General features: G+C 35.1%; 1 protein-coding gene across 1 annotated transcript in view; it reads right to left on the bottom strand.

Moving 5' to 3' along the window:
• LOC129229948 (sterol O-acyltransferase 1-like) overlaps positions 1-16,079 on the bottom strand; it is a 38,861-nt gene that overhangs the window by 9,561 nt on the left and 13,221 nt on the right. Inside the window, exons 2-7 of the mRNA XM_054864332.1 lie at positions 11,913-12,011; positions 10,286-10,348; positions 8,248-8,355; positions 8,004-8,151; positions 1,871-1,996; positions 414-489 (exon numbers count right to left, since the gene is read on the bottom strand). Of these exons, the coding sequence (XP_054720307.1) occupies positions 414-489; positions 1,871-1,996; positions 8,004-8,151; positions 8,248-8,355; positions 10,286-10,348; positions 11,913-11,995 (604 nt within the window). The 5' untranslated portion in view covers positions 11,996-12,011. The remainder of the gene's footprint in view (positions 1-413; positions 490-1,870; positions 1,997-8,003; positions 8,152-8,247; positions 8,356-10,285; positions 10,349-11,912; positions 12,012-16,079) is intronic.

The following is a 16,079-nucleotide window of genomic DNA, read 5'->3' as shown; positions in this document are numbered from 1 at the left end:
CTTAGCATCTAATGCAGGGGTGCCCCCCCTAAGAGTAAGGGCGCATCCCTCTAAATATCGCGAAGACCCCCCGTAAGCAAGACTCCCTAAAAAGTGAAAAATACCCCTCAAAACACCCCCCCCCCCAAAAAAAAAATTTTAATGGCACAGTCTGCGCCAAGACACCCCCCTCCTTCCCAGGTGGACACCCCGGTCTAATGAGAAAGAACATTAGGCATTATTCAAAGAAAAACATTTAGTAAAAAAAAAGTTTTAGTTCAAATTTTCCGAAGAAAGATTTTTTGGGAGTCCCAGTGACCTGCCGAGACCTCCCATCAAAACGTCTCTGATAATTTTAATTTCCTATAACCTTTTCTAGTAAGGGGAGATTTTTTGAGAATACTTTTTTTCAGATCAAAACGAAAATCAATTACCTTTTGAAGGTTTGTATTTCATAGCTCGTGGAGCAGTTTCTCTTACAAAAGAATATACTTTCATGAATATTCGAACCTGAAAAATATAAGATTAGCAAGTCTGAGAAAATGTTATTATAAACGAATATTTTCCTATCAGATAACTATTTAATTATGACCGAATTAAAATACCACAAAAAAAATTTTTTTTTTTGGATAAAAGTCAGAATTTTAAAATTCTTTAAAATTATTTTTTTAAATATATCTTCAAGAGAAAACCATCAATAATCAAGTTACTATCATATGCATAACTTTTACAAATTATTTAGGTGTCTTTTCATTTGGCGCGATTCTGGTATGCCTAAGATCAACTTCGGTATCGGTTCTGATTTTGTTTCGTGACAAAATTCATGTCACTTATAGGTGAAGCGATTTCGTTCACGTGACTGGTCCAAAACGATAGGGAAAGGAGTTCGAGTGGCCTCCGTTGCCGAGTGCGTAAGTTATTAATGGAGATCGTGGGTTTAATTTTCATCGGTGCCCTGGGTGAGATTTCCACTCTGGGCTGTAAATATTTCCCATGTTGTCTTGTGTCTGTTAATTATGAAATGTGAAAAAACTTCGCCTGGTTAGACAACCGCTCTGATTGTCCTGTCTTATTTTAAAAATTCGCAGAACAGAAAGTTACAAAAAAAAAAAAAAAAAAACTAGTAACTGAAGGAATTTAGATCCCTTAAAAATTGATAAAGGATTTTAATTTATGTTATTTCATTCCTTTATTTATTTGTTTTGAATAAAAGATTATTTTAAAGTCAACAGACACACACCTATAGCTCTCTCTCTCTCTCTCTCTCTCTCTCTCTCTGTCTATATATATATATATATATATATATATATATATATATAACAGGGAAAGAGGTTTGTATTAAAGAGTGCAAAATATTTCCTTTTAAAAGTTTACTGACATTAAAGAAACACAATGTAAAGAAAATAAAGTCAAATAAAGTCCATTCCTTCGTAAAATTAATTTATTAAATTTAATTAATGAATTAATGTGTGAAAAATCTGTATTTGAACTTGAGTGGATGAATAGAAAGTATTGTATAAACGGCAGAAAATTTGAACATATAAATATCTAGGGGGAGTGTTATCTAATAGTAGGAACTGAATTACGGTTGCAATAGTGGAATCTCGTGCTTTAACAAAAGAAAAGAAAATCTAAACTTTGAAAAGTATTATTTTAAATGTCTTTAGTGAAACATTTAGGAAAAGTTATAAAAAAGAGAGAACATTGTTAGAGAGTTGCATTGCTGAAGAGAAAATAATAGAGAGACAGGAACGCTCTTCTTGAATTGCTTCTGTCACGACTATTATGATCCGTAGAGCCCTACTAGTGTTTATCAACATTCAAACCAAATATTGTGTAGCAATAGAAGAAACTAACTTAAATAGATTTGTTTTATTTTTCACATCTTTACCTGTTCGGCAACGATAGCAAAGCCCGTTATAGGTGGGATGTTGTTTCTAAGCACCGTGTAAGGCGTAAGCGTATAGAGTAGTCCTATAGATACAATGAAAAGAGACAGGAACAGGAAATCGATGACCTGTAAATAAGAAAGAAATTTATATTTTCGATGAAAATCATTCCAACCGAGGACTGCAGTTTCGTGCTTATTAGCACTCGTCAGCCCGGGATAGGAAGTGGCTGAGCTGGAGGTGGAAAACCTCTTAAGGAAGTCATGAGTGGCAAGCAAACTGGTAGCTAATACAGAATTAGCACTGACCAGAAGAGTGACCGAAGCAATGGTTCAGTTCAACTCGAGGATTGAAGGCAAGGCTGGTATATTCAGTAAATTACCACCCTAATAGCTAGCTAGAATCTTGGCTATAGGGATCTTGGATACTCTTGGCTTCCTTTAGATGTTTTCCACCTCCAGCTCAGTCACTTCCTATTCCGGGCTAACGATTGCTAATAAGCACGAAACAGCAGTTCTCGGTTTGGAATGACTGGGCTGGCGGTGTATTTCATGTATTTCTGCCTTAGCTCTGGCTATAGGGCATTGACTTGCTGAAAATTAAATTCAATGCCTTTTGTAACGGTTCTGTATTGCAGAATTTTTTATTTAAATGTTTTCTTTTTTCAAAAACGCATTGGCATATCAAAGGTAGGGTTCGTCAAAACGGGCCCAGCCCAAAAAATCTCGTTTGTTTTTTGTCGGGCAGGCATACTTGAACAAACCCACTATCTCCGTAAAGTGACTTTTCATAATTTTCTTCAGTTTGAAACATTTACTTCAGAAACAAACTAAACATTGATCAATACGAAGTTCAGAAATAGACATCTTTCTTTTTTTCGGCAATATATCAAATATTAGAAATTTAAGCGGCATAACAGCCGTCCCCCTCCTTTTTTTGAAGTACTTATTAGACTTAAAAGAGCAATAATTATTTCTATCAAATTCCAAGATTTTTTTTTTTTAAATTGTGGGGTAAAATGCTTTGATTAACTGAAACTGGTCATCTCTTTTTTTTAACAGCATCTCAATGCAGGGTTTCCAAGAGAAAAAGTTAAGAGTTCAAAAGCCAATTTCGATAGCCTCTCCCTTATATCTGCCCTCACTCGAAATAACTTCGGGATGTGAAGTAAAAACGTACACTGTGATCCAAAATTAAAGATTTATAGATTTTTTTCTTTTTGATGAATTAAGGTAACGCACCAGTAGTGGCCAAAGTTAAGGATATTTTGTGTGTATTTTAAACTGTGGATCTACAATATCAATACTAATTTCTAAACTCAATGAGCGTATTATAGCCCAACTCTCCCTTAATCTTCCCATTTTACAAAAATGCCAGAATTTCAATTTTTTCAATTTTTTAGTAATTTTTTCCTAAACCTCGAATTTGATCCATTAGTGGCCACTCCAAAATCTGAGATTTTCAGTAGTGGCCACATACATGAGTCAGTAGTGGCCATCTGACATCCTTTCCTTAGAATTTACATTACTTGCTTTAAATTCAGATAGCTGATGAATAAAAATTGATTCAATATGATAGTTAGTTACATCAAGTACCAATGTACAGTGAAATCCCATTACAACAAATACCAATACAACGAAATATTCGGTTCAGGGAAAGAACTTTTCAGTCCCTACTTCATTTCTATTGCGCTACAGGAATTCCATTACAACGAAATTCCCGTTACAACGAACAAATTTTGTGGTTCCCTGAAGCTCGTTATAACGGGATTTCACTGTATTAATCACATTTTTGTAGTACATTTCTTTCTTCAAAGTACATAAGTAGTTAGGATAAAAGAAAAAGTTTTTAATAGAAAATTTGCATTTGTAATTTTTGTACGCTAATTTAAAAAATAAATTAAAATAAAATGTATGTACTTATATAAGTATTATACATATAAACTTTGGTAAGTATGAACTGAATAATTACCATCACTTCAAAATCATTCATAATTAATAATAAGGTAAGCACACTATTCAATGTAATTCTAGGACAATTTGTTTCCTACAACTTACGAAGGCACATCAATGGATATCGGATATTGGTAGCATAAGTTTTCAATACTACTAAAGGCAGGGTGTCCGCGCACCTGGAAAGTCTTGGAATTCGGCTATGATCGAAAATGTTCATGGAAAGCCATGATTTTCTGCAAAAAATCTCAAAAATAATGGAAATTGTCTATTGGGCATGGATTTTGAATTCAAGAACATTTTGAATATTTATCGAATTCTACACATTAGATTAAACATACACATCTTGGCTATTTTTTACGCTGTTACTCGAAAATCCCAATTTTTCACACATTTCGAAATCCGATTGCATCCACTTTTCTAATACTTACTTGCTCATTGTTCTTTTCATGAGATTTTACCATTTGGACATTTATAATTATGTATTTAGCATTATTTTTAACCCTCCTTATATGTCTCACTGTGTAGTTGAGGACTTTTAGACTTCTAGTTTTTGCCGATCGCATTCAATGATAAAACGTTAATTCATCCGTTTTGATTCAAGAGACTCATAAAAATTATCATTAATTCTCAGCTGTGTCTTGAGTTAATGAATATTTTAGAAAATAAAATATTCATTAGATCTGAAGAATTAATTACGGGCGTTTTGGACATCGATAAAATACAGAAATCAGGGAATTTTCAAAGATATTTTTTTAAAAAAGTCCGTAAATGTTACATACTTCACATATTCGGAAGTTTTACAATATTTCTAACCTATCCTAATACTTTGGCGGTAAATATCTGGTATTGTCTGGTAAATAATTTTTAAGTACTTGGATTTAATATTTTATTTTTTTCTGATTATTTACGCTATTTATTGTAAACATAATTTTAGTAAGCACTAAATTATTACTAGTCACAGATATTTTAGAAAACTACTAGTAGTACAATGCTCGCATTTTGTTATTCGGTATTTAGTTCGTCCCCCTTCTCAAAAATTTTGAATTTCGGGTGCTCCTGACTATTAGCAGAATATGAATCAATAGATTATTAATTGCAAAACACATACTTACTGACATGATTTAAAGACTTCCAAGAGAAAAATGGTTCCTTAAACAAGCTTCATAACTGAAAATTTTATTTATCATGGTTTTTACTAATTTTACGGTGTGTGATTTACTTCTAATAAGAAAATCTGTATTTTCAAGAAATGATTTCTTAAACCTAAGAAATTAAAAATTATCTGCTTTGATTAGAAAAGGGATTACCTCGATCAAATATTAGGCCCTTCCCCCTGCATTTTTTTTACCTGCTCAGCAGGCAAGTTGCAATCGGTTCTAGTTGAATTTTTCTCCTCTATATATACTAGAGCGCCAAACTCCTGTTTCTTCTTTTTTTTTTTTTTTTTTACTAACAAGCTATTTAATAATTTTTTTTCTCTGTGATATGCGCCCCTAGGCTGGGGCCTAGGAGATGGCGTAATGAGCAATCCTGGCCTGTTCATACAAGAGGTAAACGCACCTAGCAGTTGACACAGTGAATCATACTTTGTGGCTTCTTTAAACTGTGGGGCTACAGTATTAATTACCATATTTGAAACTCAATGAGCATATTATAGCCCTATTCTTCCTCAATTGTCATATTTTTTTAAATGCCAGATAATATTACATCAGAAATGAGGCAGGTTATTATGTTAAGGTATTACATCCTACTAAAAGGAAAATCGAGATGATTTATGAAAAACCTTCCTGATTCAGAAGTGGCCACTCGGTGGCCACTTTTGAATTTCCTAACATTTTTGGTACCAGTAGTGGCCACATAAACTGTCAGCCGAGAAAACAACTATTTGGGGTTGAAAACGTTCCAAACATGATCTTTCACATTTCATAATATGGTTACAGCTCTAAAAATATTATTTTTGAGCATTGTTCCATTCATGACACAACACAATGTTTTTATACCTCGTTATGGAGAAGCGTTAGAAGACAGCTGAAAAAAAATGGACAATCCAGATGACCGTACTAAATAATTTATAACAGTTTTCCATGATGCTCTATCTACTCCTCCTTGAGCTGCTCACTACAATATATCCTGAACTTTACCTCCTGCAAATTTGAATCCATTGGGAGACCTGGAATCCTTATTTTTCAAATATAAACCTTAAAGTGGCCACTACTGAAGCAGTGGCCACTACTGGTGCATTTACCTTAAATGCCAAACGTATTTTCTTCTATATTACTTTTGTCTACAAAACCTCACCCCACATGTTAACTATATTTTGTTCGAATATTACTGCATAAAGGCGCTCAAAAGACATTTGCTCTACGGCGCCGATCAGGCTTGGCGCGGGCCTGTATATAGCTACTATTTGGCCACCATTGAAATGGAAAGGTGAACATCTGGTTCACGTGCAGAAACGGACGTATCTATTGGTTTGTAGGGACGTCAGTTTGCAGTTACAGATGTATGTTAGCCTCTAAATGAAGCAGAGTCTCTTTGAAATGAACGAAGCGCACGGACCAAAGTTTTCCTCTTCATCATCATTAAGATGGAATCGTCTTAATTGGTCGCTTGCCAATTCCATCGCAAGCGTGGTCAGACAGTATTTGTGTTCATCATTGACTCCGTTTTGCTTCTTTGCAGATTTAGTCATTTGTGCACTTCTCTTATTAATTTTCTCTGTTGATGATTCTTGCTCATGAAATACGAGGGCTGTAAGGAAAGTGGCCAACTTTTTTTTTTCCTTCTGTGAAAACTATAAATGTGAATCAAGCGCGCTGGCCGACCTTGAACCGTTGTACGTACATATGTGTGAATATTTTCTTGTTTGTCAATAGTGCCAATCGCTGGCTAACAGAATTAGTGTGAAGGCCTATTTTCGAATGTTTGAATTTTAAGAAAAATAACTTAATCATACTATAATATAATTTAACTAACGGTAAAAAAAACGGTACTGCATCACATTTTGCCGGAAACTGGGCGACAGCCATGCGGAAACCACTCGAAAGAGGCAGACAGCTTTCGGTTACAATTTCTCAGCACATTTCTCGCAATTGATTTCCACGTTTTTGGTGAAAAATCGCTCTTGTAGTTCAATAGGCTCCTTTCTCTCCTGATATGACCTGTTGCAACTTCTGACTGTTTCCCAAACTCAAGAGGTGATTGAAAGGTTAGTGCTGCTCCCTTTGATTGACACTATTAACACGTGGTAAAAAATTCACGCATGCGCAGAAAAGTTCAAAGTCGGCTCATGTTAGCGCATTTGTTTCGTATCCATCAGGTTTTCACAAAAAAATAAGGTTGGACACTTTTATAGCCTTGCATTTATGTATATTCATTGCATCATATGCTTTGATCATCAACTACTTGTCAATTATTTCGACATATTTTGACACAAAGCAAGAGTTAATATAACTTAGCAGTTAAAATATATTTAGTATTTAGAATAACTGTGAATCACGTTGACTTAATTTTGTGCCATTTCATATTTCTAGAATAGCATTTAACTTTCAACAAAAAAGGCCTAGTGCTGCACTTTGCTGGTGAGATTATTTATAAAATCAGTTTTCTACTTTTCTTCCGGAAGAAAAAGTTAGCAATATTTTACGCACCTAATTCCATCTTTCAGTTATTCTAAAGTTACTGTTTGGAAGCTATTTTTGAAGTTGTTGAAACTGCTCCTACATTGTAATGCTCTATACTGTTATGTAAATGATTGATAGAAATCTTGTAATGTTGCAAAGTAAGAATAGAGTTTTTGAACAGTTAGAAATTTTATTTTTTAATTCGAGGTTTCTTCACTTTCAGTAGAATAACTCTTTTTAGTCACATTTCTGACATAGGTCAAAGAGATCCTAAATGGCGAAATAACACTGAACCAGGCTAATAATTAATTTTAACTGAATTTTACTTGTATAATTATTATTTCCTAATTTTAACGATACAATACTTTAGTTTCGTTCTATATATGCTAACAAGCGAAAGAAAACTGCTAAAATATAAAGAGGGCAGTTTAAAATAAGGAAATTTTGGATCAAAATTGCCCTGCCTGAATGACTGTATGTGAAATTAAGCAAAAAGGGAAAATGGCGCAAAAAATAATACTCCAAAATATCTCACTGAATAAGTGGCATCACCTTGCCTTTGTAAATATCCGGTTTCTTAACTGTAGCCATAGAGTGAAACCGGCGTAAATAAAGTAAGCGAAGAGCTGTAGCAAAATCCATATTCCCACAAACAGATCTAACTTTGAAACGGCCCACCTCATTATCAGTGTATCTTTCCAAAACCTAGAAGAGAAAATCTGTCATCAGGCAGTCTAACTTTTTAATGAGTTAATTACAAGGAAATGTTTTCAAAACACGTTGCAAGGAAAAAAAACTTACATTTCAGGCTCGCTCAAGTAATAAATAGCAGCATTGATGAGCAGCAATGTACAGACGGCGACACTGATGTTGTATACTGTTTGTAGATGATTGACTTCCATCAGATCTCTGGAGAGGAAATTCATAGATTTAGTAAAGATAATGTACAGTGTAAATTGAGTGAATCTAATGATTTTACGTGTAAAAAAGTCTCTAACGAAAAGTTCAGTTTTCAATAGTGAGAATAGTACAGGCATTGGCAACCTTCATCAATGCGTGTCAGAATCAACCGAATTATGGACATCAAAAATGTTTTAAATCAATGGAATTTCAAAGATAGCTTGAATTTAAACTGCGGCATGATGCAGTCACTTACTGTAACTTTGATTCGTAGTTTATCTTTAACAACCGAACTAATATTTTTAAAAAAGTTATTACATCTATCGGCATAAAACAGTAGATAAACTCCTAAAATATTGTATAGTTATCCCAAATTGGGAAATCGTAAATACAACAGCGACTTAAAATCAATTATTGACTTATTTTTAAGTTATCCTACTGTCTGACCACGGTTTGTATGGAAAGATAAACATCCGTTTTACAGCCAGAAATGGACGAATCTATTATTTTTTAGCGATGACAGCTTTTGCAAAAGCAGAGTCTCATTCAAATGAGCGGAATACCGGCATCAAAGTTTTACTTTTCCCCCTCATTCAGATAGATTCGTCTTATCTAGAGGTTTGAAAATTCCGTACAATCCGTGGTTGAACAGTACCACACAAGGTGACTTTGAACCATGTGAGAAATGTGTTATAAATTAAATTATTTTAATAAAAACGTTGCTTAAAACTCCCCATCTTTCTATTTTATATTATCACAAGATTTCTAACATTTAATATATATTGCATAGAATATTACGATGTACATAGGGCGAGAGATTTCAACAACTTCAAATCATCTCTACAAAATTATTGGAAAACACAATGATCTGTGCATAGGGAATTCTTGTTTGGCATTTTACTTTCTTTTGCCATAATTTTCTCATGTTCTTCAGAAAACTTTTAAATATTTTAAAATTGTGTATGTATTCTGGCTGCCCCCCGAGATTTATCTTAATATGAGGTGCGGCCCTCGGGTAAAAAAGTTGGGCACCACTGCAGTAATGGATAAAAATGCTTACTTCCTCTAAGAAGCACTTCAGCTTTTCAAAACCAACTTATGATAGAGATTATACACTCACTGGCCAATGAATTAGAAACCTTTTGAGAGAAACTTCTTGACTTACTCGCACTGTGCAAGGGTCTGGAAGGAGTATCATGATATGAAGCATGTTCTGCTGACATGAAAGCGGTGCCCTGGGGGGTAAACAAAACCTCGTAAACAAACAGCCATGCGATACGTAGATATACTGGCAGATCAAGTGCACCCTGCAATGTTGCATTTTTATACCTGATGGCGACGGATACTTCGTGGACGATAATGCAACTATACATCGTGCCAGAAAATTGTCTCGTTGAGCATCAGTCTGACTTCCAACACCTTCTCTCCTGGCCACCGCATCTTAACCCCATAGAAAATTTGTGGGATATGATGGAAAGACGCATCCGACAGCACTCTCTTCTTCCATTTAATTTACAAGATTTAAAAAGCTGCATAGCCAATGCATGGTATTCTATGGATGTAAATGCACTCTAAAAACTTGTAGACTCGATGCCCAAACGAATCAGAGCAGTTATCCGTGCCAAAGTTGGTCCAATAAAATATTGATTGAGTTGAACCGAACTATTGCTTCGGTCACTCGTCTGGTCAGTGCTAATTCTATATTAGCTACCAGTTTGTTTGGCACTCTTGGCTTCCTTAAGAGGTTTCCCACCTCCAGCTCAGTCACTTCCCATTACAGGCTGATGAGCACGAAACTGCAGTCCTCGGCTGGAATGACTGAACTGGCGGTGTATTTCATGTATTGATCTTAGGTTTCTAATTCATTGGCCAGTGAGTGTAGTAATTAATATTAAATCAGTTATAATTTTTAGTATTGTAGCAAAAGGAAAAATCTTACGTGAGAACAGAATTTCGATGTGTATATACTTTTCTTTGTGGAAGGGCTTGCTTTGATTCTTTCCTGTTAAAAAGAAAAGAAAACATTTTTTTATAAAAGAGTTTTCCATCCGCTACTTTGGCTCTTCTCTACATAGTATAAAATGAAGTCTCCAAAAAGCGTCTGCGTGTTTGGACTCGCAAAAATCGAGAACTACCCGGCCGATTTCGCTGAAATTTTCAATTTGTTACTTTAAGTTCTGAAAAGGTTTGCAGACCTGTTCGAAAATTTTTTTATGAATAGTTCTTTTTTATTCCAATTTAAGCCCAACTTTCACATAAATTCCCGAATATGGGGGTGAAAAATTACTTGCACTTAATAATATTATATATCGTTGGAAAGGGTAGAATTTTCCACGTTCTACGCAATTTGTTTCAATGCTTTAACTTAGTTAAGGCGGGAGTTATTTGCGTTTTTTAGCTCGAATTTTTATCGGCTTAGATGAAATTTAGGCACTACTTTCTTCATTAAAAGCGTCAATAATAAAAATTGAAGGAATTCTCTCACAGTTTTCTTTTTGACACCATTAGATAGAAACTAAGCTTCTATGTCCAAAGGAAAAAATGTTACAAGTCTTTTTAAATCAAGTTCGAAAAATCTCATCTGCATTCAAGTTGTTAACCATTTTACTTTCATGTTTCCACCGTTACGCTTTTTGAATCCATTGTTTCTTTCCATCTTTCTCTTAAACTAATTTTGTTTTGTGTTTCCATGGTTACACTTCATAAATGTCTTTCTCATTTTATTTTCTTAAATGTGTTTTAATATCTATCGCCATTGTTTTGGAAGGGAAATTTTGCATGATGTTTTTTTCTTTTATTTAAGCCTGATTGTTGAATGTACGTCACTTGACACAATTTTTATGTTTAAAGTAGACCGGGCAACGCAGCTAGTTGATTAAAAGCATTTGGTTACTTATCGGTTGTAGGGATCATGAATGGCAGGCAAAATTTGCCGGAAAGCTACAAAAACTACGCCCACGTATGTGTAAAAATATTACTTTTTCAAAGCCATAGAATGGGGGGGGGGGGGACTAAACGGGGTCTGATGTGTGGGCTGCTTTTTGCCAGAGTTATCGCAAACACGAACGGTGCCCATATTGGACGGTAAATGGAGCTAAATGCGAAAAAACCCGTTTGCATTAAGTCGTCAATAGAACGAAGAACAAGCGCCACGTATTTGGTGACCGGTGAAAGCTAGAATTTGTGTCTGTTTCAATGTGTTTTGGTGAATTTGTTTCCCTTGTCCACATAACCTAATACGTACCATCACATAATAATGTGTAGCAAGCTAATTTTTAGGAAAACACATGCTAAGAAGGGGATATTTCGATAATTGGGAATCTGGGCGCGGTCGTCTCATTTTTGGCCTAAATAATTTTATTTTGGTAACCCTGCTGATTTATAGTAACCCTATGTGAATAGATGTTTCGGTTCTCTTTGTTTAGATTTGCAACGAAAAATACCCCTCGCGCAGGAACTGGAGCCAAAAATTGAAGCCAAGGAAGAAAAATCGCCAGATTCCCAACTATCGAAATATCGAATAATAAATTATCGAACATCATTGGATAAATAAATTGACACTTAACTGCATATTTGATGAATTCTTTACATGACCATTCGCTTCCACACCATTTTTGTCATTCTCTTTTATTGACATTTTTTTGTCCATTTTAAATTTCTGGAAGCTGGAAAAAAATTGCATAATAAATTGCTAACATTGTCAGAAACTTAGGAAATTAAGTATCATGCACAGTTTCAATTAGATCAGGGAAATGAGCAATAATTTAAGTCTTAATTTATTAAAAGTTTTGGTAAATCCATTGCTTTCTGATATGCATCATATCTCAGGATGCCAAGGGCCAGTCATGTACAATATAACTTTTGATTTTATTCAATCATGGCTCCACTCAATCTTGACATCAGGACTGCCATTGGGACTCCTGAACCATCGTAAAACCTAAGATTGAGCTTAAAAAATTCCCAAGATCTGGGCTAGACAATCTAAGGTCATGTAACTAGCAACTCTTAAAATGTATCCTCCCACCCTTTTTTTTTTTTTTTGTAATTTCTACTATTGTACTTGGTTGATTTTATTATTCTTAAAAATAATTAACAAAATATTTAAAAAAAAAAAAGAAAGAAAATGCGATTCGCAACTCCAGAGCTCGAATACGCGACCTTGCGGTGATTCATAATACTAAAGAAAAAGGTAAAACATTCCATTCCACGCGTTTTCTTTGGGGTAACTTACAGGCCTCAGACAGTTTATGGTGTAATGTAATTTTAGAAGAATAATTTAAAAATAAAGCTTCCCACAAACACGATGAAAAATTACTGTCATTCACTAAGCGTCAAAGCAAGTTATAAGTTACGGCATTTGTATGTTCTACTTTTTTCATCCGCCATTAGACTGGCTGCAGCGTCCCCTATATTTTATTGGAGTTGCGAATTGAATAGTAAAATTGATCTCTCAATTATTTGGATCAATTTCTTTTAAAATGAAGTAGAAATTGTCTACAGGAAAAAAAAACTTTTTATTAACGTCTTGATTTGATACAATTATACATATACTAGTACAAGACAGATAGACAGGAAATATTAACCACATAAAGACAAAAATTAAATTCTGAGATAGAGGTGTTAAGATTTTCCATTTACAACAATGATGACGTCGACAAAATTGTTTGGAAACACGCCGAACTTCTAAAATATCTTCTTCATATTATCATATTGCCTATAGTTGGGGCAAACCTAACCTGGCAGCATTGCAAAGGCTACGCAGATCGTAATCACAGGATTACGATGCTGCCAGGTTGGTGATTGTTCACTGCGAGCGATTATTGGCGGCACGTGAATTGTTTTATTAAATAAAGTATTATTTTCGGCAAATTTGGCGAAAGCCGAAACTTGGCTGTGGTAACCCTAGCAGCGCAACAATGAAAAAGCCGATCCGAAATGGCTAAACTTAAGCTGATGGGTCGGCCCATTTATATAGCGGCTCTAGGTTTAGCCGATGCCGTCGCAACAGACTGCCGTCTCTGTTGCAACGGTAACGGTTTACCCCAACTAAGGCCACTAGATAGACGAGCCGACGCATCAGCTTAAGGTAAGGCCCCTATATATACGAGCCGACGCATCAGCTTAAGAGCAGCCTTTTTGGATCGGAGCGCGTGTTTGAGTGGTTGTCTTTTCTGGCGAGTTATCGCGTTGGTGATTGTTCACTGTAAGCAATTATTAGCGGCACGTGAATTGTTTATAAAATAAAATATTATTTTCTGCAAATTTGGCGAAATCCGAAACTTTGCTGTGGTAACCCAAGCAGTGCAACAATGAAAAATCCGATCCAAAAAGGCTAAACTTAAGCTGATGCGTCGGCCTGTCTATATAGCGGGTCTACACTGATCTAAGGCCCCTATATATACGAGCCGGCGCATTAGCTCAAGATTAGCCTTCTTGGATCGGAGCGCGTGTTTGAGTGGTTGTCTTTTCTGGCGAGTCATCGCGTTTGGTGATTGTTCACTGCGAGCGATTATTAGCGGCACGTGAATTGTTTATAAAATAAAATATTATTTCCTGCAATTTTGGCGAAATCTGAAACTTTGCTGTGGTAACCCAAGCAATGCAACAATGAAAAATCCGATCCAAAATGGCTTAACTTAAGCTGATGCGTCGGCCTGTCTATATAGCGGCTCTAGCTTAAGGTAAGCCATTTTGTTTGAGTGGTTGTCTTTTCTGGCGAGTTATCTGTTAAAAAAATCTGTTACAATATTGCGGATACATAAATTTTCAAACTTTGACCGATTTGGCGAAGCTTGGCAGTGTCCTGAAACCTTGCTTTGGGAGTCCTAGCTCCGCAGCAATGAAACATCCGATCCAACATGGATAACTTTAAGCTCATGCGTCGGCCTTTATAGCCCCAACTATAGTGAATTCAGTGAGAACTGATATTTGAAGTAAACAAAGCAATGCGGCATTTGGCGATACCGTTGTCTGATTCGTGATGGGAATGCGAAAACAGTGCCAATCAGGTAAGCAAAATGTTCCCGAGAAGAATAGCTAAACCAATGCATAATTCATGAAAGTGGCAAATGTTGACGCCAAACAGCAATCCTCTTTGTTTACTTCCGATATCAATTTTCAATCCGCCGCTGAATGCACTATAGAACCGCTACATAGGGACCGAGCTATGAGCTTAAGTTTAGCCTATTTCGATCAGATTTTTCATTGTTGCGGAGCTAGGATTACTAGAGCAAAGTTTCGGGTTTTGCCACACTGGCCAAAATTGATACAACCCAACTATAGTCTTTACTCACTACAATTTCAAGAATTAATACAAGTATGGTAATAATGGTTGTTTTTATTTACCCAATGTTTCCTTTTACCCAAACTGCCACTATATATGTTTGGTTGTTTTACGTTATATCTCATTCAAAACAATAATGTTTTAAATTCAATTGCCTTTATGATGTAGTGTTGCAGAGCTCTAGAATTAAAATATTCAAAACTGATATTGAGACGACTTCAGTAACTGAAATGGGGTTGTTTCCTTCAGTCAAAAATACTGATTTTGGTTACTGAAATTAATAGAAAAATGGCATGGAGCCAGAAAAACTTTTATTTTCCCAACAGTTATTTTTTATTAATTTTTTTAAATGTCGGAATTTAGAAATAAGGCATGGTCTTAATGACTACACAAGTGATGTACTTTGACGTGCTACTCTATTGTCGTCATCCTAAATGTTTACGCTTTGCTATCAACCGCGTTGCCAGGTTATGGTAATTTTCACTGTGCGCTAATGGTATCAGTGAATGGCATTTCATCACTTGTGATGTCATAGGCAGAAGCGTAAAAAGTGAATTTCAATCAGCGTACTGATTAAAATAATTGTTAAAAAGTATTAAACTTTGTCAAATTATTTTCAAAATGATTAAATCCTATGTTTTTAAACAGGCACTTTTAGAAAAAAAAAACTTTTAAAATTTTGACTAAATAGCCTAGAGACACTAAATACAGCTTCAACTGCTTTTCATTGCGGTTACTTTACTAATTGGTACTTCTTGCACCTGATAGTAAATAACATATATTACACAAAATTTGAAAGTTGTCGGTTTGACCCGTTCGTATGGTTTTGCCCCACTTTCCTTTTCTCTAATGCATAGAAAAATAGCAGCATACTGATAAAAACGACGATATAATGTGATTCTGATAAGTAGAGTAATGACCTTGATAAAATTTAATGCTTTTTGGAGAGTTCATAGGAGAAAGGGCGCATTATTGGGGCGGATTGAGTTAGAATACTTTCGCATAACTGCTACGAAAATAACCCGACTCAACCCTATACCAATAAGTATTCTCTATCTTTTCAAAAAGAAATAAACACTATTAAGGTCATGGTCCAACTTATCAGAGCCACACTATATTATCATTCACTTTTTTTTATTTATGTTTTTAAAAACGAATAATTTTTTTCCTCTGTTTTCTTAACCTCAAAATATTTTAAGTTAATCATAAAACGCGCAAGCCAATTTATCCGTATCCGTTATCCGTATGTCCGTATTTTCCAGAACCTTTATACTACAAGAATGAATGACTTCACAAAATGTTGCATACAGCAGCTAGTATACATATTGTTACAACTTTAGAGGTAAAATTTTAAAACAATCTAGATTCGTTGTTCCAACTTTTGCGTTTGCGTCTATTTATAGACCCACGTGGAGGGAGAAGTTCTGAAGGAAACATGATCACAGTTGGG

This window comes from Uloborus diversus, chromosome 9, assembly GCF_026930045.1.
Source record: "Uloborus diversus isolate 005 chromosome 9, Udiv.v.3.1, whole genome shotgun sequence".
NCBI lineage: Eukaryota > Metazoa > Arthropoda > Arachnida > Araneae > Uloboridae > Uloborus > Uloborus diversus.
This window is presented reverse-complemented; position numbering and strand designations above follow the sequence as displayed.